At 23.2% G+C, this 25,297-nt stretch overlaps 1 protein-coding gene across 1 annotated transcript in view; it reads left to right on the forward strand.

Annotated features, from left to right (window-relative positions):
- Window positions 1-25,297, forward strand: part of LOC132929360 (leishmanolysin-like peptidase) — a 64,949-nt gene that overhangs the window by 4,968 nt on the left and 34,684 nt on the right. The window contains exon 2 of the mRNA XM_060994676.1: window positions 16,809-16,909. Within this exon, the coding sequence (XP_060850659.1) occupies window positions 16,809-16,909 (101 nt within the window). The remainder of the gene's footprint in view (window positions 1-16,808; window positions 16,910-25,297) is intronic.

Consider the following 25,297-nt stretch of genomic DNA (forward strand, 5'->3'; position numbering starts at 1 on the left):
CATTAAATATTCATGCATTTATATTAAATAATTATATTTTTTAATTCTAATTGTATTATACATAGGTATAATTACATGCATTAGGTGTATATTACTCAGAGATTATGTTAGGAATTAGTATCAACTGTGCAATGTATAATTTTTTTTTTATACATCGTAATTATTTATATTAATTTAACTTATTATTGATTTTGGTTTTATTTATTTCTTAAGTTTTCATCATAAATATATAATGCATATATTTTTAAGCAGTTAATGAGTTAAAATTTAATTTACTTAAAAAGCGTTTAATTTGTCTAGGAATATAATATATTATAATAAACAGTGAATTTTATAAGTAAACATTCATTATTTTGACAATTATTTAAGTTTTTTTACATTTTATTTTACTTTAAAATCATTAATAAACTCAATTTTGTAGAAAAAATATGATATTTTTATCATTTTTTTACCGTTAGCATTATATATATGTATTTTTAATGATAACGTACATATTTAGTTTCATATTCTTAAGCAAAATATCTTTTTGAAAATTAGTTATTAAATCGAATTTATAAGCATAAAGTATAGTTTAGCGAAGTAATAGACCATTATTTTGCGGAGTACCCATGTGAATTTAGATCCACTTAGATTAAATTTTAAATGCTTATAAAATTATAACTTATATGCTTTTAAATAATTAAATATTAATTTTTTTAAATAACTCATGATGTAAATTTGATAAAATTTATAAAATACGAACTATATACATTATACATAATGTATTAGTAATCTTCGAAAGTAACCTAATAATTAAACATTATTTTCAACTATTCATTCTTCTTTATTCCTTTATGTATTTGACCATTAAGATCATACTACCAAACATTATTCTTTTCTTACAATTTTTTGAGATGTATGCATAGGTACACCTGCATTTTTATAAAAATAAAAATACAAAAGTTCAGTATTATTATAATAGTTGGGCGATTATTAACTCGGCCCGAATAAAATAAACATTTAATTTTCTTATAATATTTTTGAGAACTATTTAGTATTACCTAGGTCCTAGACTCTAGAGGACACCACGAGGAGGTGATTCTCATTATCCTACAAAAATTATTTTCATTATCATATTATTATTCATAGTATTTAAAATTCGTTACCTATATACAAATATTAAAATTTTGTAAAAATATAGATAAAATGTTTCATTGTTGGATTTAATTTGACTATTCAATACAAAAAATATAAGTAAAATGTATTTATGTACAATTGTAAGTGTAAAAATATAAGTAAAATTGTAGTGTAATAATGTAAGTTTATAATATAAATCTATTTTTTAAAGTAAAAAGCCATGTGTTCGACGTATTCACTCACCCATATTTTCTTATTTTTATATTTTTAAGTGTTCTTTCTAAGAATTATTTTTTTTTTTTAGTTTTTGTATTTTGAAATTGAAATGGTATATTTAGGCTGCTCATTTTAATGTACGTTTATGTTGTACTTCTTTTAATTTTATAATGACGGAATATATTATATTGGTGTGAGTTGAATTGAAACTTGAATTAAAATGCGCATGAAATGACTCACATGTATTAGTTGTTAAATACGTATCAACTAATGCACAGGCCCACACACATCAGGCGGAAAAATACCATCTTCTCCTATGTTCAAAAGTCCTATATGAAAATTAAATTATTTGTCTCAATGTTTAAATAGATTTTAACATTCGTTAATAACAAATTGTATATGATAAGATATAGTACTTTATTTTTTTACTTTATTATTTGCAAATTAAATTATGCGTTGCTTATTATATTTTATTTGTCAAAGTTATCGGGCCGAGTATACAACCGACCTTTTTTATTATTTTAAATTTCCGGGCCGAGTTTACAATCGACCTATTTTATTACCTAAAATTTCCGGGCCAATTTTACAACAAAAAAGGTAACCGCGGGCCCAGTTTACATTTGCCCAAATAGATGCATATTTATTTGTAATGGTTTAGTAAGTACTTTATATAATATCAAAATTAATTTTAATGATAATGCTTCTTTTAGTTTCGTTAGATTATATAATGATTTAAATTTCAAAATAATTATGTAAATTACCTAATTAATTTAATTTACTTGGTTGGTTTATTAACTTAAATTAATTTGTTTAGATTCTAGTTAAAGAATTAATAAAAATTAATTGTTATTTTGTAATTTTTCTAATCAGAAACATATATTTCTTCTATTGTAGTATTCAACATGGAAAATTGAATAATTTATTATTTATTTTTAAATAATATAATAACATATGTATTATATTAGTAGAAGTAAAATAATTTCAAATAATTAATATGATATGAATTTAAAAATAAGATGTATAGAAATATAGAGTAGTACTTTTGTATAATTGGTAGTAAATATTTATATTAATTATTATGATTTAATTTAAAATTAAAAAACGTATCAACGTAAATCCAAAACAAAAATAGACAATATTATAATCCTAAAATTAAATAATTTCACAGTATTTACAATCTATTTATTATTACATAGTATAATAAACAATTTAATATAACTTAAAATTATATTATAACTTTATTTTGTTTTAATTTAATTTTTAATTTATTTATATTTTTATCATACAATTTATTTATTTTTTAGATGGGTGGTTGCCCAATTTAAGTATAATTTTTTTATTAGTATATAATTATTACATACGATTATAGTTGGAAATAATTTCAGCAAGTAAACAATTTAAATATGCATTAAAATCATTTTTAGTTACACTAAGTAAAGAATCAATATTTTGGATTGTGTAGTACTATGACCAATGACCAGGAATCGAGAAATTTAAATTAGCAAGTAGATTAGGACAATAAATGTTTCATTAACTGATTTAAAAATGAAGCAGATCTAACCTTATTAGTCTTGTTTTTAATGGTTTGAGGTTTAAGAAAGTTAATAATGACTTGTAGGAGTAGTGAGATTGTCATATAACATTGCATCTAAAAGATAATGTTCTCAAAAACCGATTTTAAATTGATTCTATTGTTTGTATTGAACCTACTATATTTCAACAAATAATCAACAATTGATCGTACATAATATGCGCAATATAGTGATTCAATACATAATGGATTTTTAAAGTTCTTGCAACTTTGATTTTTAAAGCCTAACCTAGATGAGTATTTAATTGTAACTACGTATTATTTATATATTATATGCATCACTTATTAGTTATTACTAAGGTACTATACTTATATTTTTAATTATTAGTTTATACTATGTATAAATACATAAAAATCAACTTTGTTACTGTTGAACCGTTATTAGTTTTCAAAATAAATAGTATACCTGTTGCCGCTTTTGGTACTTGACTAACATATATATTATATACATAAATAAATAATATTCATATACATTTGTATATATATTTACTTGTAATTATAAACTATAATAACATTATATAATAATTAATACAATTTAAAATTTATAATTAAATATTTTATTGTTCAATTAAATCGTGTAAATAGATACTTACTAAAAAAATTTTAAACCTTATAGTACCTAATACCTATAACGTGTAAAGTATTTAAAATAAATAGTAATATATAATGAATGTTATAGAATTTTACAGACCATGCAGTATTTTGATATTTTTAATTCATATTGTTGGAAACAATAAATCATGTTATTAACATCATAATTCATTACCTATATTGTTGGAAATAATAAATCATGTTATTAAAATCATAATTCATTACCCTAAATCTGTATAAGTTAATAATTATTTTAATGGTACAGATGTTTTTGCGATTTGATTTCTATGATTCACAAGGGATAAAATGGATCCATTTATTTATTTGATTTATCATTGTGAATCATAATATTATTAACCCATTTTAAATTCTACACTTATTCCATACTTATTATAGGTACAAAAAATAAGAAAACACTCTTATTTTTTTTTATTGTTAATTGGTACGTTATTAAATCATAAATACTTTATTATTATTTATGTATATTTTTAGTCTTCGTAATTTATAATTTTCTTTAAAATTTAATTTGAAATAGTTTTCATTTGGTTGAACGAATAAAAGTAATAATGAAATGTCAATGTGATTTAATATATACCTACATTATATATTTTTCCGACATTATAATAATTTTAGGCAGAGGAATGGATAAATAATACAATTTACCGGTGAAAGTCGCATCACTAGATAATATTGCTATTTTACATTAAAAAGAACATGCTAGAAAATCATGTGTATGACGAAGAGCACACAATTCGATTTCAACTCAACATTTATTTTTGGCAACCGTTTAAATGGTGTTACAATTCTATCGTGATGATTATTCTTAAAACGTATTTGTTTTCACTTGGCTAAATTTCACAAAATATTTATCAGCTTATGTCCATCGAGTTTTAAATGCTGTTACGAATAAAATAGTAATGTGACATTAACCTCAATAATAAAATTTAAATTTTAGTCTGTATTTCATACTTTCATTGCGTCATTGAATTTCTTAAGCAATTTTGTATAATTTGTAGATATGTGAAATGTATCTATTTAGTATACGTAATACGTTAGTAAGTATTTAATTTTTTTTATAATATTGCAATAGCCGATATTTAAAATAATTATATTACAATAATACATAATATTATGTACTACTTGTACATGTGCCTACTATACATTATTATGTCCTGTCTGTAAAAACGCTTTTTTTGTTTTATGTTAATATATTATAATATATAATTATAGAAATTGGGTATGAATTGTTTTGGATATGATAATATTATATAATTTTTGTCGTTTTATTGTTTTAAACTGGAATATTATCGCAAACTACGTAGATATTAGAACAATTATTAATGATGTAATACATTACAAAGTTGTATTCGAATCCAATTTTGTTTTAAGTTGTAACCAACTGTGGATTTAATGTCAATATATCTTATTTTTTAACAAACTGAAGTTTGATTAGCACCTCATATACAGATCAAAGTATTGAACTTTTTATTGCCTAGGTTGCCTACTAAATAAATGTAAATAACAAACAAAAACCTGTTTTTTTTTTTGTTAAGAATGTTATTACTTATAATACTGTTAGAAGTGTTTAACGATGAAAAAAATAGCAGGAAACCAGTTTTGTCTGCTTCTTTTTGTACCAGACTCAGAGAACCGTTATGCAACATTTAGATTCACATTTACAAAAACAAGTGTTCAATATGATATGACTATATGTGGGGTGTATGGATAGGTGGTAATAATAATAGGACAGTACAACAAATTAGCTTTAAACAAGGCTCCGTTATAATTGATTCTAAATTACAGTATAGGTAATTAATAACTTTAATTAGTTGATATTTTTTATGTTGATATATTTTAAATTAAATTAAAATCTAATTTATTTATAAAAATTTGTTCAAACTTTTTAATAAATTTGTGTTTAATTTATATATGATTTTAAATTAATACAATTATTATTATCCAAAATTTGTTTTAAAAATATGCTTGAAGCTTTTTAAAATCTTATTTAAATATAGTGGGTATAATGAAATTGATTCATTTATATTTTTTACTATTTGGAAAATATATCGTGTTGTTATATTTTATGTTATACCTCATGTGATAATATTATATTAATATTGTAGTTATTATTTTTACATGGCGATTTTTAAAGTTTATTATATATATATAAACTATACTAATATCATTATAGAACTTAAATTTCTTTATTTATAACCATAACTGTTATTTTAGTTTGAACACATAATTATTCAAATATTTTATTTTAAAAAATCAATAGATATTTTAATTTTGACTTGTCTGAATAACGTTTTACAATTTCCTTTCAACTGTTAGATGTCTAAACTTTTAGACTTTGTGCACTTTTATAGTCTAGGATTGTCTTTGAAAGTGTTTTTCAAAAATAAAAATACCTACAAAAGAAAAGTAAAAACTGAATATTAATATCTATCGTTTCCTTTCTCCTGCTCTAAATAAAAAAATGTAGGTGGTATTAGTACTGCGGTTAAATAAAACTATTTAAATAATTCATAGATATAATACATAGGTATTATCTGTAATTGTTTTGATTCCTAACAGATTTTAATATTTGAATTCAAACTTCATAATTAGGTATTATTATTATTTTATTTTTTACAATGAAATTTTAGTAAATCTAGGTCTTCAATGCATTATTATAGCACATGTCCTACCTCTACAGTCTACACCTGTAATATAGGTATGTCTACAATATTATTATTTGTTGCGTTTTTACTATGCTTAAAATCGGTTATTGTTATTCAATTTATATGGTTGTTATTTATATTTTTTTTTACATTGAATTAATACTGCCAAGACAAAACAGGTCGCGTATTTATAATAAGTTAAGATATGTGGAATAATAATAACGATTATAAAATTGTCATGCGCAAATATTGTATGCTTGGAAATATCCGTAGTTAATATGCACCATGATTGATAAATCTTATGTTTATTTTTTTTATAACTGTCAATCATAATCTTTTATAATAAAATTTAAAATGTTTCATTTTTATATTATTAACATATTTTTATATTTTTATTTGTTCCGATAATGTTTTGCAATGTTATCGTTTATTTTAAAGTTGCTATTTTTTAAATTATTTGTATTGATTCTAAAATGTCTACCTATTCGTATAATATGATTATTAAATTTAGTTTCTAACGCTGATCTAACTTTAGATTTTGTTTCTCTTTTAATATAAGTACATATTATTTAAATGATATAATATACAAAACTATACAAGTAATTTTATTTTTATAATTCGTATTCACTGTTTATTGTTTATGTAGCATATTGATGAGTGGTCGTATTTATTTAGTTTATTATATTGAATCTGCAGGTTATATTAATAATCTTGTTAGTTAAAATTATTATTGAAGTAGATACCACCTTTTGAATATAATTTAGACTACTTTCTTATTATTATCTATAGCAAAAACCATGATTTTTTGAATGGCCTAACCGCCTAACTGTGATTTATATTGATTATTATAGCGATATTCATAATACCTCAGAGTGAAAATATTTTAAATAATAAATACTACTGATTATTCATCTTTTTGATGTATCGTTAATAATTATTTATTGTGCTTTCTTTCTAAAATTACAACCATGGTTCGTAAACCATTGTTCTTACAGAAAAAATAAGTCTTTCGGAATAGTTACCTAGACATAACGTAATACATATTGTTTTTTCCATAGAATACCAAATTTGTTATTTCCGGATATACATTGTTCTCATTCTTGATTACTTCATTAAATTTAACGTTTTCTATGGTGTATACTACAATAATAAGCATTATTGTTACATCATGTTTTCTGTTTTTCAACATTTCTATTCAAATTTTATGTATATATAGTAACATCAATTGACACTATCGATATCTCTAATTTTCGCTACTATTACTTACTAACTTTAAACAGTAAACAATTCTAATTGTCGATTGTATCTTTACACGCTCTGTAATATCTAGGAACAGCCACATAAAAAAAAGATTATTTAATTATCAAGGATTATATTTAAAATTATAATTTATAAATTTTGTATGTTAGTTTTGTATCTGAGCAATATTTTTTGTTTCAGTTAATTTTATCTCTTATCATTTGGTATATAGAAGAAGTTATGTTCCTAAAGTTTCATCGAGTTAGTCTGTATGGATGTTATGTTAAGGATTTTTTTATAGTTTTTTCTATAACAAAAAAGAAAAAAATACCGATAAAAAATAATGAAATTTATGATACAATTGATTTAACAAACTCTATAATATAAAGTTATGTTATTTTTGTTACAATTTATAAAAACATGCATAATTGACCAGGAAGTAATAATTTAAGAATCACAATTCTTTATATAAGGGAAACTTAAAATACGACTTATATTACTATTACAGTAAAACTTCCATATAACGTACTTCCATTTTACGAAATTTTCTGTTTAACGAAATATTTTTAAGAACTATGAACTTCATTGTTAATGAATACGTAATTCTATTTAACGAATTCTTCCATATTACGAATTTTTTTTGTTGCTTATTCAAATTCGTTTTATGGAAGTTTCACTGTATTTGTTTATTTTTTAACTAAATTGTATCTATTTTTTTGCTTTCCTTGATGGCCAACTATCACCAGTAAGATAAAGAATGAATTAATTCCAAAATTTGATTTAGCCAAATAAATGTAATAAACGATAAACGTCCATCGTGTGAAAAACACGTCCACTTAAAAAAACTAAATGACTTTATCAAATCATATGCATACTTAAAAAATAGTAAAAATACTCATAAATCTATCCCTTAAACTAAAAAGATAACTTTATAAACTTCTGCTTAAACTCGTGTATTAATATTTAATATTGGGGCTCAAGGTTAGGTTAGAAAAGTTAGGTTTTATAAATGAAAACAGTATGACTAAAGACGTTTTCACACTTAAGTCATAGAAACACACGACTATAGTTTATGTTTTTACTAGTATCTCAATTTTATAAAATAACTATGTTATTCGTGACTTATTTGCAGATATGCCATATAATAGCTCAAAAGCGCGTATTAATCACTTTACAATTTGAACTTAGGTTTCATTTAAATTTTTAGTTTCAAGTTTGAAATAACAATAATTTGGAATTGTGTACCATAGGTATCTATTATTATACTTACTTTATCTAATTATATAAGTTTGTACGACGAATGTGATTTTTAATCTTAATAAAACATAGTAGTCCACGGATAAAACCTATATATTTTTATAGATAGTTTTTTTTATACTATTTTTACCGGAAATTTTGTTCTGCCAGTTGAGCATGAAATTCAATTATTTATGTGTAAAAAAATCAGTGTTCCCAATGGTTATGTAGTATGTGTTTCTTAGTCTATGAAATAATAATTTATATGTTGTAGACGAATCTATTGTATAATATTCAAGTAACAAACGTATTATATGACTCATTGCGGGGGGTTGGTATGAAAACGAATAATATGTACAAAATTTAGTTATAAGCAAGCAACTTCTGAATAATAATAATAATAAATGTGTTTCCATCTTACTCTTCTTTATTGCATTAACATTATAATACCTATAAAAAAAAAAGGAAGCGCTTTATTTAAGCATCAATTTTATTAACTTTTACTTTAGTTTATTTAAACCATGATTGAGTGTAAACTGTAAGTTATAAAATATTTTTATTTTATATTGTATTATATTAAATAAAGAGTTTGTTTACACGGGGCATGTGAATATATTGTGTAGGGTGTGTATTCAGAAAACATAAATATTTACTTTAATAATATATAGGTACTTATCCTTGTTTTGGTTTAGTATACAAACTATTCAGTATAATCATATACAGACGAGGGATTTCATATACATACTTCATAAATAATTTGAATGATACATTTATTATATACTGATGCGTAAGTTTATATTTTATTATATATTTATCTGATTTTTAGTAGAAAATTCTTGTTATTATTTAATAATTTATAATGTTTTACGTACTACTTAAATAAATAGTATACATTACCAAACATCAGAAGGAACTCGATTCTACGGATTTGAAAACAAAAACAAACGTCTTTACTACTCTAGCTAACACAGGACGTAGGTAATTCTATCGGAAGATTCCTACAACGAAAAATAATTACGCTCATATCCTATTGCCTAAATCTTATTATTTTTATATTTACTGACTCTTTATATATTTTCTCTACTCACTAAAATTAATATTACTTACAAACTTAAACGAAGCAAATAACTACAATATATTATAGATAAATTATAATGTAAAAATGTAACATGTTATGCTGAAATAATTTAAAATAAAAAATAACAACCTATTTAAAATGTATTTTATAACTATTGAAGTCTTAGTTATATTCTTATACTTATATTATTAATAATCGTATTTTCTTTTTTATAAATTTTTCAAATACGTGCGTTCCCACTTAAATAAAGATTTTATTAAAATGGTAAGCCATTTTATCATTAACATAAACTATAAATTTTCGTGTATTTAATATTTATGAAACCTTTTTTGGAAACAATTTAGGCTTATCTATGGTAACCAATGTTTGTTTAATTTAAATTAATTTAATATTTTTGGTAAAGACTTCATTTTTAATAACGAAGGTTCAATATTGATAAATAAATTTTAAACTGTTTAATATTTAAAAACGACTATTGTTTCTCAGTACTTTCTCACCGGAGCAATAATTTCTACTATGATAACCATAACTATCTACACATTATAAGAATAACAATAGTCAATAATATTCGTGTCTAATAAATAAATCTTACAACATTCGGTCAATCTGTACGTGATGAATCTCCGTATAACGGTTCGTAATGGACAATCGAAAAATTGCGTAATCCTATGGCATAGTTCCAGAAGGTACACGACCGAGTAAATTAATTTTGAGTCTAATTCACATTGACAGAAAATTATTTATCTCTTCTTTTATTTCTTAGTTTCTTTCTTACTGGAATTTATTAAAATATAATATGTTATGTATATTTTATTAATTAAATAGTATTGAACGTAAATTCATTGAAATAATAATAATAATAATAATGATAAAAAAACATGGTTAGCACGTCTAATAGTTTCGTATTATTTTCATATTTTTAATAATTATAAATCTATACAACTTTTATCACGATTTTATTAGTAAAATCTATTTCCAAAATGTCTTTTTAAAATGAAAAATTAATAAATATCAACTAAAAATATATGTATTATTTATATTATTATCTATGTAATTTCATTCATAATATAGTTATAATTTTTGTGAATAATTATTTGAAAACTAAGTACTAAAATCACTATACAGTGTGATTCTTTTAACGTTCATTCATTATCTCGAAGTGTTAAATTTTTTAATAACAACGTCAAAATCCCTCAATATTCGACGTACGCGTGGTTCGGTGTGCGAGTCTTTGACTGTTTTTCAATGAATTGTTTGGTTCCATTTTTCTAGAATCTTAAATCACAGTTTTTAAAAAATAAAATATATTTTTTCCCCTCTAGATGTTCTATTAGTTTCCCGCCATAGACAACGTCTTTTATTTTATTGAATACCAAATTGTATCGTTTTTTTGGTCTTGACGTAATGTCAAATATATAATTATATAATTCACACATTTTACTCCATTACTAATAAATAATATCACGACAGATATGTTGCAATTGCTGATTTAATTTTAGAGTAATTTATAGGTAGAAATAAATTATCATTATAAAAACACACGCGTAATAAATTAATATAATAATATGTGTATATTTGACATGGTTCGGTGGAGCGTTACGTATAGGAAGTCTACAATGTAACTAAATAAAGTTTCAACTACTGTGTATTTCCAGTCTCCACCAATTAGTTTCAATCACATGTACAATATGATCCCAAATTCACATAGTAATTGCAATTCGTATAATGCATATACATTATATACGCAGAGATACATTTATGTAGTATCCATATCTATGTATAGGGTTTATTGATTTCATGTTTTTTAAACTTTAAAAATAATGTACTTGTTATGTAAATTGAGTATATTATATTAAAAATATAATTAAAGTATTATATCTATTAATGGTTTATTTTCATGTATATTATATTTTTAAATCTACTTTTTTTTATTATTAAAATACCAACAAGATATTTTATTTAAAATGTTCTTAATTGTTTAAAATTCATTTTCAATAAGCCGGTTATTTATTTTAAGTTCTTTCGAAATTTGGTTATTTTTAACTGTGATATACTATTGTTTTTAATAGTTAGTATAATAGCATTCAATATATATTAAGATGAAAGTAAGCCTTAGAATAATTTTTCGTCACTGTCACGGATGGTTATTATGGAGGGTCAAGTGCAACGCACGAAATACGATTATAGTCGAATTTGTATTATTGACCATAATATTAACTAATAGCTATGAAATTATAAAAAAAATGCAGATATTTTTTTAATAGTTTTAAATTTTTGGTTTCTAAAAAATAATATAAACAATAAGCTAGGTAAAACCATGACAATTTATATTAATATATAATTTCACGGATTACCTCAAAGCGTTACTAATATGAACATAATATTTATATATTTATTCAGCTATCGACTAGCTTAATTAAATACTTTATCTACTAATTATTATGCTGTAACAATTGTAATAAATTAAATTTACTAGAATTAGTATATTAAAACGGTTTTATACTATACTTATCATTTGCACATTTATATGTAATCGTTAATGCGCATTAGATTAAGTTATTCCGGTAGTCAGGTGTAATAAAAATCTTTTTAATTTGCATTATAGTCTAACGTGCATTGACCATTAACTATAGATATTTTATTATTATTGTTATTAACCTATGTATTTATTATTTATTAAAACGTGATACCTAGTTAAGTGCTTGCAGCTAAAAATTGAGTGTTTTTAATTATTGATGTATTTTATCTGTAATATTTTACATATAAGGATGTAATTACATTATTACGACCTATTCTCTTATAAAGTTCTGAGATGTGAGAACTGAGAAAAGCTGAATTACTGAGACTAGTGGTATTTGAGAGGAAAGTTTTAAGCAAAATATATAGACCTGTCTTTGATACTCAAACAAATAGATAGAGAAAATTACATAATTATGAACTTTAAATGCAGTTTCAGAGACCTGATATAGTTAAGGAGATCACAAAAAATATATTCATGTGGGTGGGTCATGCCTGGTGTAAGCAAGGATCTCTAGTTAGGCGGTTAATTGAAGAAGAGCCCCTAGTATATAGAAAAAAAAACCTTTAGGGTAATCTTAAATTAAGGTGGAAAAATTGTGTAAAGAATGATATAAAAACGATAGGATTAGAAATCAGATGAAGGGAAGCTTCAGAGGATAGATGTGACGATTTGTATTTAGCGGCATGGTCTTAAAGGCCGGAACCAATAGAGAAGAGTATAATACACATAACGTAAAACTCGCTTTAAAATTCAAATAAAAAAAAAGCCCGCAAAAATATTGTTAATGATGTTACTTCAAAGTTTGATAATAGGTTTAAATTCATTCTAATATTGAAACTAATGAAGCTATACGTAAATTGTTGAACGAACATTTACCTGTTATACGTACTTGTAACATGGGTACAAGAAATCATATAGCATTATTATAAATCTAATAATTCGTTTTTATTGGGTATGAATATTGAATACAACACAATAGGTCCGGTTATAGTCTAGTGTACAATGCTGTAGTGGTAGGTGTACGCACGCAACGAAGTATATTAGGTAACTGGGTGCACATATTATATTATATTAGACTATACTCCCACCCAGCACGTTCATGTAACATAGTTTGATATATATGTATATATAATTTTATAAATTTATAATAATGTATGAAATTATTGAAAACATATTTATCACATTGTATAATTTTATTTTTATATTTCGATATAGTTATCACTAGGTATAAAAATAAATACAAGTAGTTAAAATGAGTATATTACTCAAAATAACATATACAAAACTGAAAATAACCTATATTGATTTACTTAGCAATAATAGTTTCCTACATATAAAATTGTGTTTATTCCATGAATATATATTGTATTATTTAATTTATCAAGAGCAGATAAAAAAATGTAATTTGAATACATAATACTCTATATACTTGGGTATAATGAAGTCGCACAATGTTGCAGTATATATATAAATACTATATAATAATAAAACTATACTTATACGGGTATAGAAAAATAACAATGTTTTGTTAAAATCCTACTCTCATAATAATATTTATTAAATTATATAGCTCGTATTATTATAGAAAATGTTGTAACATTAACTTCCTGATATTATGGAGGATAAAAAAATGCAGTCACGAGGCTTTTAATTACTCGATTTAATTTATGCAATTGCAAGTACCTATTTAAAAACATTATAATTCCGGAAATTTTTTTTTTCATATGAATACGTTTAATTCGATTTAACTGTATAATACTAGTATCAATTTGATTTTGATCGGAGCAATAATGGTTTTCACTATTGAATTTTTTTTTTTTTTTTATTGGATATTTAAACATAAAAAATGATTTATCTAACAATTTTAATTATTTTATTGCTATCTAAAAAATATTATTTTCTTTTTACAATTAAAATATTAAAATACATTAAAATCCACTTACCTATAAATTCATAACAGTTTACAGTTGCGGTACAGACATAAGTTAATAACAATCATAATAGTTATTATGTAATGTTTATTTATCAAATTACCGTATTGTCCGTATTACCAATAGAAAAATAAAATACTAATATTGATATTAATTCAATTTTAAAATATCTTTAGGGATTGTATAGGCTGACAAGATGTCTTCACATCAGAATAATTATTTCTAGGCATGTTATGATTTGTCATTGAATTCCAATTGAACATAACCATTATACATTTATACTCAGAGCCTACTCAATGACGAAGTAATCTCGATACCCACTATACAGCAGTGTGACTTCCCCAGTTTTTTTTATTGTTATCCTGTGATCAATCTACCTTGACTGCAATTCCGCTTAAGCGATAGGAAATAAATAAATATGGCAGGTAAAAGAAATTTACCTATTAGATTACATATTTTTTACTTTGCTAAGCTACCGAATATCGAAATATTATGCAACATTGATTTCTTTTTTTTTGTTTATTGTGTTGTATAATTTAGGTCCCTTAAATTTATCTCCGAATTAGGTACGTGTGTATTTTCAATTATATATGAAAACGGTTTTGAGAAAATAATATATACGTTTATTTTCGTAATGTATTAAAAAAAATAATAAAATCGATTATTTAACATGGACGTCGTACCCTCATGTGTTGTCTTTGTCTTATATCCATCTGCATATTGTTATACACCGCTATACAGTCAGTGGCGGATCCAAGGGAGGGGTAAAAGGGAAAATACCCCCACCCCCTTGAGCTTATTATATTTAAATTTTATAAATTTATAAAAGTATAAAAATGTTGTCATTAATACCAGTTTGTAAGAATAAATTCTAAATGGTGAATATTATAATAAGTAAATAATATAAGTAATTAATGTTTATATTGATAAGTATGTTATTAAGTAGATATGAATAGTATCTGATGGATATATTTTAATTACCCCCCCCCCTTGATGAATTTTTGGATCCGCTACTGTATACAGTTTAATTTTAAGCATTTTGATTATTGTGTCTGATCAGAAGATAAGACCTATATTGGCCACGGATACAAATACATAATAGTGATGTACAATTTGTACAGTACAAACGATGTTAGCAAAGCGATTTGAATAGGGATTATATTTTTGACATAATTGGTCATCGCTATAGCGGCGAATCGGTATTTGTAATTTTACTAATGTACAATATATTTACAAATTTACGTTCGGCAGAATCTATTTTATGGAGTTAGCTGTCAATTGACCTACTATCAAACTTAAAAGGTAAGAATATTATTTAGGGTATCGCGTAACTTTTTATTGATATTTTAATTATAAAGTGAATTATATGAGCATTTTAAAGATTTAATATTTTATATAGTTATAAACTTATAACTCAGTTTAAAATTAAAATATCTAAAAAACCCTACATGAAGCCTTAGATAATATTCTTACCATCAAGTTGAATAGTAAGTAAATTTACCTTACTATTAAAGCATATTAAAGCAAACAGCATAAAATGGATTTTTCTGAACTTAAATTTGCTACGGTGTACGTTAGTAAGACAAAGGCAGCACATGTGGGTACGACGTATTCTTAAAATGCACGGAATATACATATGTATAACTAATATTATAATACCATAGATGTCATATAAGGTTGTCAAAAAAATTAATCTGTGGTGTATTAGTATACGTCTATAATATTGTTTTTATTTAAAATAAATCTCAAGCAATTTTTAAATAAAATTATTTTCATAAACTTTAAATTCTGAATATATTGATTTTAAAATGATGTACCTGTAATATAATATAAAAAAATATTAAAGTATATTTTTGTGTGCCTGTGGAGATATACCTTTTAGAATAGTAATAAACATTCTTCGATTTTCTACTTTGTAGCTGGATTCTGTTAGAAAATTGGATCTAGTTGGTACTTTGAGGAAAAGTAAAAAAATGCTCAATGCTTTTAAAAATAATCAGAGAGAATAACTACAAAGTTTGTTATGCTCGGCCAAAATTCTTGAAAATATATTACAAGGTTCCACATCCACATGAACATATATAATTCATTCTTATAGAAATTTAAAAATATTAAAAATACGCAGCAAAAATTTTTTTTAAACGTTTGATATTTAACTTTCTAAGAAATTAGTTATTTCTATGGAAACTAACGGTTTTAATTATTTTGTTATAATTTAAAAAATATTATTTGTATGGACTTGAAATTTCTGGCTACTACGTATATTATTATTTACTAAACAAACGTAATGATAATTTTAAAATTGATAATTATTATTAATTATAAATAAGTATATAATCTGTGCAATTTATTTTGGCACCAATTAGTTCAGCTTATACTATATGTATTATTAATAGTAATAGATATGCAATAACATATTTCTTAAAAATATAGACTTATCGATCAACTGTCTTTGATCAGGATTGTGTTATTACCCAAGTGTTTTTACCATAAATCATTTTAAGTGATCGTGTTCATTGAATGAGATCACAATATAGTTAATTATATGAATTGCTTTTTAATCATGATAAATGATGCTTAGTTGTGTTAATACATATATTTTTATCCATTTTTATTGTTATTGCAGGTAATACATGGAGTGCACATTGAATCACCGCACATAATGAGAAAAAGAAGTGTGAATCAGCCGCTGCGAATTCTTCTCTATTACGACGAGAGCGTGTACAGGTATAATATTATTATGTATATTATTATGATATACTATACGTTTATTGTAATTAATGATCATCAAATCACATACTTATATACAATTATTACGTTAAATTACAGTGAATGCATTTTTTTGTGTACACGACAAAAATGAGTTGTTGTTTTTTTATTATTATTATTCTTTTATGTATACATATATTGTTATAAACTATAATGGCGTTACAATCTTGAGTCTTGACGTAATAATTTCTCAATGAAATACGCCATGATGAGCACGCACAGATGCTATTTTGTATTTACCGACAAGTCGTGACGTTTGGTTATTATTTTAATTGACGATATATTGCAAACAGACACTATGATCTATCTTTATGTTTTGTCTTAGAAGATAATATCACTATTTAATATTTATTTAAATATATCCTTCGTATATTCTATCGTCTGTATTTGTATAGATAGAAACAGAATAATTTAGATGTCGCCTTTAGATAAATCGTTTATATAATTAATCAAATTATTACATATTTTAACATTTCGTTTTTTCTAGAAGATATTTGTATAAAAAAAATATTATTCACACATTATTATAATTTGATGTGTTGATCAGTTTCAATTTTGCTGCCGTTAAACTTCACCTAATTTTTTAAATTAAGATATTATATTATTTAATTACACATTACAGTTTTTAGTCAACAAAATGCAAAATCAAATTGCGTTGGTATACCTATTATAAAATCATAAATAAAAAATTTAAATAAAATTACAAATAAATATTAGAGCACTGAGTATTAGATTGTAGTTTATAATAAGGAAGATAAATTCAAATTTCTATATATTTATGACAATTTGTAGTGTTGTATAAGTATAACTACTATTAAAATTGATTGTATTTGTACTTTATATCAAACAATATAATAACAATGAAAATAATAACAATAATTATTATTATTATAAATAATTACATTTATTGCGATATGTAGGTAATATAGGTTGGTACTCCGCGATATTATATTATATCTACGTTTAATTCTCTACTATACACGAGTAAATAATCGATTACTTGAATAATAATATTAAGAAAAATAATTAATAGAATAATTTGGGAAATAAACACCAGGGGGCAAGATGAGACGGCGGCGAGACGGGATACAGCTGTCCTGCCTTATTAAAATTAAATTTAGTTTAACTTATCTTATATCTGTAAATTAAAATAAAAATGCAAAATGCTTAAGTGAAGTTCCTTGAATTTTGTAGATGATAAATTAAATTTAAGTATAACTTCCTAATTATTTTAATCCATACTTTTGTGCATAAAACATATTTATGTATATACAATGAATAATTCTAAATCGTATTTAAAAGAATATTTATGTTATTTTAAACAAAGTTAGGTATATGCTTGTTTGTTTTTTGATGCAGAATAAATTTGTGTATTCTTAATTATTATAGCATCAGTACAAAATATAAATACAAATTCACGTAACCATATTATTAAAAACTTTCTCATCAACAGTTTTCAATTAATAAAGTTTACAATTAACTTCATCTAATTAACATAAATTACATTAGACTAAATATAAAAGATTTCATTTAAATAAGAATTATACTTATCTTATTAATAAACATTTGTTTAATATTATGTCATATTTATTTAAGCATACTTTTTTTGGGCAATATTAAATATATTCAAATAATTATTAATACATCGTCAATTCTACCAATTGATATGCTATTAATGTTAATTATAAAATAAATTAATGTTTGTTAGTAATGATTTTTATTTAATTTGTGATAATTAACACAGCTCACTTGTTCATGTACTATTATAGCCTATAGGTACATTCACAGTTGCATTTATTTTAATGTGATTTTGGAATTTTTTTAACTAATTTTTATAGTTAATTGGAATTTTATTAAAACTACGTCCAAATTCCAAAATTATTTAAAGTACATAAAGTATTCCCTATATTATTTTCAGAGCCCAATTTAGGAAATATGGGCTGGGGGCAATATAATTTTAGGGACCTTTAATATTTGTCAAATGTAATTTAAAAAAGACAGTGAACATTAAAATATAACATAATTGCATTAGTTTAAAAAATTTTTAATCACAGGACATAATTTAATTTTTAATACCTGTATACAATTTAAATATAATTATTAACTATCTATATATGGTTATAATAATGTTAGTACAAATTAAAAATATTAACTAATGTTTACTGATATACATAATTTAAATGTTTAACTAAAGCAATAATAATATCATAAAATTTCACAGTGCCACTTTAATATTCATAATCATTCAACAGGGGTCCAGAGCCCAAAATAATATCGGAGCCCGGAGCTACAGCCCCCTAGCCCCTCTCCCTAAGTTGAGCTCTGATTATTTTTTATGTGTTACACTGATACTTAACAAGAAAATGTTTGTGTGTTTTCTATAGACTAATGACATGTTGTTGTGAACAAACTGAAAAGTATCGTTCATCCAAGGTCGCATCAACATAATATTATTCTACTAATGTTTTTCTTATGAGGACTTTTAAGTTTTCGTTCTATTAATGTGTTTAAGTTGTATTTTTAGAAAAATATACAATTTAGTAAATAGTAATATTGTTGATGATACCACGTAATAAATTATTTATGTGTGTATAGTGTACCATAAATAAGATTAATACCTACATAATTGTATCTTATTAATTATTGAAAAGTTTTCCTTATTTGATTTTTATAATAACAATTTTAATTATATTATAATTTTAAAATGTAACTTAATTGTCAACATTGTCCATTAGTTTACGTATATTATATAATTTACTACTTCAGTTTCTTTTTTTGTTAAATAGACAAAATACACATGCAGTTATTCAAAAATAATTATGGTTAACATTAGGCTTTTAATATCATTGGCATGCCAATAATTATTTATAAAAGTTGAGAAATTTATTTTTGATTATTTTTAATAGAATGATAAATATAGGTCTTTATGTATTTATCAATATATATCAAGTATAATTGTGAACTGATATAACATATATGTTATAATTGTTTTAAAAATCATCTGTGAAATATAGCGTATTTTTAATTTAAAACCATGAAGATGTACCTATATAGTTTGGTATTAGTTTTTTGTTCAATAGGAATAATAAATTGTTGAATTTTATAAATAATAAAATTCTGATTGGTTTAGTCCATATTTTGTTAAAAGCGGGCACTTGCTTAACTCTTATCTGCTTTTTTCGAGGTTCTTTAAGCAATTTGTAAAATGTCTTTTTCAATTACTTATCTTTAAAGTACTTGATACATTTATATAATTAAGTTTCTACGGTAGTAATAATAATACTGCAATAGGTACCAAACACTTTAACAATAATAGCTTAAATAGTTAATTTTAGTACTCAATTAAATAGTTACTGTAATAATTTAATTTCTATATTCATTGCATTTTACGAATCCTACCTAAAACATACCTATAATTTACTCATAAATTACAATTTTAATAATATAGTTCTACGTAGCATACACATTATAATAAAACGAGCTACACTCAGAGTTGTTTTTAAATATTATGATGATTTATCAAGGCTTTCAAAGTTATGTATTAAACATTTTAATTCACTGCTGTCTATCTATCATCTAGGCAAAATGATATTGTTGAAACCTCGATCTCTGTATATTCTGTTAGTTTTTTTTATGTGCAATATTGATTTATTAATTTATTTCGTCATCGATTTTCTTTTCATGTGTAGGTACATACCTCACCCACTATTTTAAACTTTTTTGATTACGATGTACAATCGCTAATTCTATATATGCACATGAAACTTAATATCAATTTACATATTTTTAATATTTAATTTCAACAAATAAATTACCTAACGATAATATAAATTACCTAAGACGATTATTTATTTTTTACATAGGTTGAATATTTATATATGTATATATATCTATATATATATTGTTAAATATTGATTCAATAAAAGCAAACTTGGAAAACTGATGATGCATATTTAAGTGTTCTTAATTATTGATAAGTAAATCGTGTATTAAATTTAAATTCAACGATAAATCGTCTTATATAAAAAAACGATTCTGATTGAAGCTTTGCATCTTATTTGTGGAAGAATAGGTTTAATATGATAATAAATTTATCACTAAAATGTCATGTGTTTCCTTATTTCAGTAGGTTGAACTTATTCTTGATAAAAAATAACATCTTATAGAACTTAGTCAATATCGATGTATATAATATTAACAATTGTATTATGTACCAGGTACCTTGTACCCGTACAAAATAATAATAAGACATAATAATGACGAACAATTTCAAGTCTGCGAAGACGATCAATAAAATAACTAAAATCGTAAATTTTAGGTTTGAGTATCCAATTTTTATGGAAACTAAATTTACAACAATTATTCTACAATAATATAATTATAATGTATTTAATAACATAATATTATAATAACATTTAATATATTATGTTATTTTTTCTGATGTTAGCGTACCATTCAATAACGTCAAATGTGTGGTGCAAAAGGCACGCGTGCCACAGGTTAGCCACCCTTGATCTAAATAAAATTTGCTACTAAAACCTTCTAGTAGGTAAGTTTAGGGATTTAACACTAACAGATTTATCGATGTGAATATAGAACTACCTTTTGTATTATAAAACATTAATAATTAAGATAAAATAAATAAATAAAACACATCATTGTAATAACAATAACTACATATTCTTCGCTCCTTTCAGAATCTAAAATATACGTTATACACATTTTCTGAACATAAAAATTATGTTTTAATATTATCATTAAGTAATTTAAGTATAATTTTTTTTTTGTTATAGCTGTACTACAATTGATAAAATACGCTCTCTTAAAGCTTATATTATTATGTTATTATATAGGTAATATATGTTTCAATTGTTTTCATGAATGTTTCAAACCAATTTGTATTAATACATTGGAACGAAAAATGTTAATATGAATAATAATAATTAATATTGTTAAACCGTTGTAGGTACCTATGTATTACAAATATATTCATAATTTAAAAAAAATAGTAGACATTTCTTCCAACACACAAATTGTTGAAATTCTACGTGATTATAATAATAGTATCAATTTACTGCTGATAGTGTTCAATTAACCTAAAAAATCTTATGATATAGAAGTGATGCAAAGAATATCACGACCGACCACACCACTTGCACCTATATTATATATAGCATCCGATACTAAACAGAAGATAAAATAGAATTCTTAAAAATATTAGTTCCCTTTTATTCGTCTTCATATGCTTTCACTGTGTATTGTTTTTCTTGGGTACCAATAGTGACCATGGCACATTTGTTTCATTTTTGTATTTATAGTGTTTACGAAACTAATCGTGAGCATTATTCTCTATTCATCTGTAAACAGAAGGTCAGTTAACGAAAAGTAAATAATTATTATAGTTTTTTTTTAAATTTTTACAATGCCAAGTAAAATGATTGACTATATAAATCAATGTATTGTCAGAGTTAAAACATATTTATAACAAGAACAATTAATAAAAAGGTAAAAGGCCTCAGCTTTTATATAGCCATTGTAGTATTATTAGTTTGTTATTTATTTAATGTTACAACCATTTCAAGTTTTCCGTTTTTGTAATACTGCCTGAGGATAAATTAGAGTTTTTATTATAGCTTTCTCTGCGTAATAAGTAAATTTATAAATATCGATAAGTAAGTAATTTTATAAATAGAAAAATAATAAATATCTGATATTATAATTACAATTAAATGTCATTTTTTGAGTAGTAAGTCAGGATGTTTTGTCTTAATACTGGTTTCAATCATTTACACCGTAGAATAAAAATTATTTAATTATGTCTATCATTATAATACAATTAGTATTTAAGATTTGTATATGAATATTGTGTTATTCAAAAATAATAATTTTAGAAATCTGTTATATGATTATGTGTTATAATTATTGTTTTTTTTTTGTAAACTTCAATTTTTATACGTAATATAGGTGTTTTAATAATTGCTATTAATTTACTTAAAATTAATTTTTCAATGCGTACGATTTATTTTTAAATTAATATTTTACTTTTTGAAAAATATTTTTAAATGGTGTAACTTTTGAGTAAGAACCTAGAATATTGATATGACATGTGTATAATAATTAGTACATTGATTGGATTGTTTTTATAAATTATTTTAACACGCATGTACCGAAGGATATTTATTTTATGGTGAAATAAAATGTGTTGAAAAATATTGAACTTAGATTGTAGGTGTATCATAATTGTAAAATAATATTTATTCTATAAGGATAAAAAAAATAAGATAAAAAATAACTAAGAATAAACATATCCCAGAGAAAAATTTTGAAAGGACAATAGAAATTTGATAAGTTTTTATACATCACAAATAATTTTATTTAGATGGATTTTATACTGTCTATAAAAATGGTTTATTTTTTATGTTTGGGTTTTATAATTTTGTATTACTAAGAATTGTTGATTGTGTAAATAATAAATATTTATAAAATGTATTTTTGTGAAATAAGATTTTCTGAATATGAATTACAAACATGTGCTATAATATTTCAATATTTAAGTAAAATAGAAATTCGTTTAATATTAAAAAAGAATCTATGTATTAATTTTAAATACGCTTTATTTATAATTACATAAAACAGCTTTAACTGTATTCAATATCACTTAATTATTATACTTATTATAATAATTTGTCTTAATAAATTTTAGTACCTAATGAATAAAGGGTTTGGAATTACACATTTACTAAAAGCGTACACGTTAAACTGCATAGTTGTGAAAAGTAATATAGGTAATCAAAATAATGGCGAAACAAAAAAAGGTTATGTTTAAAACATTTAAGCTAATGAATGCTTAATAATTTCCTATAGGATATGCAATCGAATACTGAAAAATAAAAATTTTAAATTAACAGACCGTATATAATATATGGATACATAAAAAATAAAAAATAAATACCTGGTTTAATAATTATCTTAAATATTTATGATAAATTCATTCAAATGCTAAAATAATGACATAAAAGAACATTTTGACTCCTGAGTTAGTTAAACTACTAGCAATAAAAGGTTTTATATGCTAAGTGTATCGTTATTAGTTATATCTCTCTATATTCGTTATCTTATCCTTCCATTTTTACTTTCTCCTCCTCATTTTTCTTTCTCCAGAAACGATTAGCCGAATGACCTTTATCGTCGGTGCTTTTGATGCGAATTAAAATCAAATTTTTGCCCATTCTTTATAGCCATTTGTCAATCGAAACTATAAATATGAAAGTAAGCCATCTTCCACAGTATGATTCTAACAAACCCGTTAGATTTCTGTTCATTCATTTGAAAATTGTTTATAGGATAATTTATGAAACAAGCTCTTTTATTATATATCACGCAATAATTGTAATTTTAATTATCATTATGTTTAATAACTGAGATTTAAGATTTTAATTATAAAATGTCCTAGTAAGTTATAATTTAAAAGTTTAAAACCATTATTAAAAAAAAAAAAAAAGATAGACAAATAGGTACCGCACAGCTGCAGTACATCAGGTGTCGAGTGGGTTACTATTATAAGCGTGTAAAATTTGTATTCAATGATATATCATTGTATACGAAAACGATTCTGAGCGCAAACAGCTTATATTATTAAATCATGTGATATGTTTTTTTATATAGCTATTATAAAGTCAGTTGTTTTAATTTTAGTACTATATAGTGAGTTGATGTAATATTTTCCGAAAATATTGCATTTGTTATATTAATAGTATTTAATTACTATAATATTATATATATATATATAAGACAAAACTTAATTATGTATGTCTGTAAATACAGTAAAACAAAAAAATAGTTAAAAAAAAAATATATATATATATAAATATACTTTATAATACCTATTAAATAAATAACATTTAAAAAAAAATTAAGTATAATATTATTGTATATATTTTTTATGAACATTTTTAGAAATTAGAATAAAAAAAACTGAAAGTTTCTCATGCTTATAAATAACTTTAAAAAGTTAAAAAATTAAAAATGTAATCATATAATGAAAATGATAATACATTTGGTGAAACTAATAGTTTATGAGTAGCTTTGTATTACATTTTCAAGCATTTCTACCCGATAAATAATTTTTAATTGACATTTATAAAAGAAAACTAAAAAAAAGTTAAAAAATTCTTATGCTATAAATATATTAAAAATAATCGAAGTATTTTAATAATTTTATCATAAATAAAAAACGATAATATAAACATTTGGTGAAAATTTCAAGTATCTACGGTTATTCGTTTTCGAGTTACATAAAAAAACAAAATACATTTTGTAAAAATTCCCGTTTTTCTTTAATTTTTT

The sequence above is a fragment of the Rhopalosiphum padi genome, chromosome 4 (assembly GCF_020882245.1).
Source record: "Rhopalosiphum padi isolate XX-2018 chromosome 4, ASM2088224v1, whole genome shotgun sequence".
Taxonomy (NCBI): domain Eukaryota; kingdom Metazoa; phylum Arthropoda; class Insecta; order Hemiptera; family Aphididae; genus Rhopalosiphum; species Rhopalosiphum padi.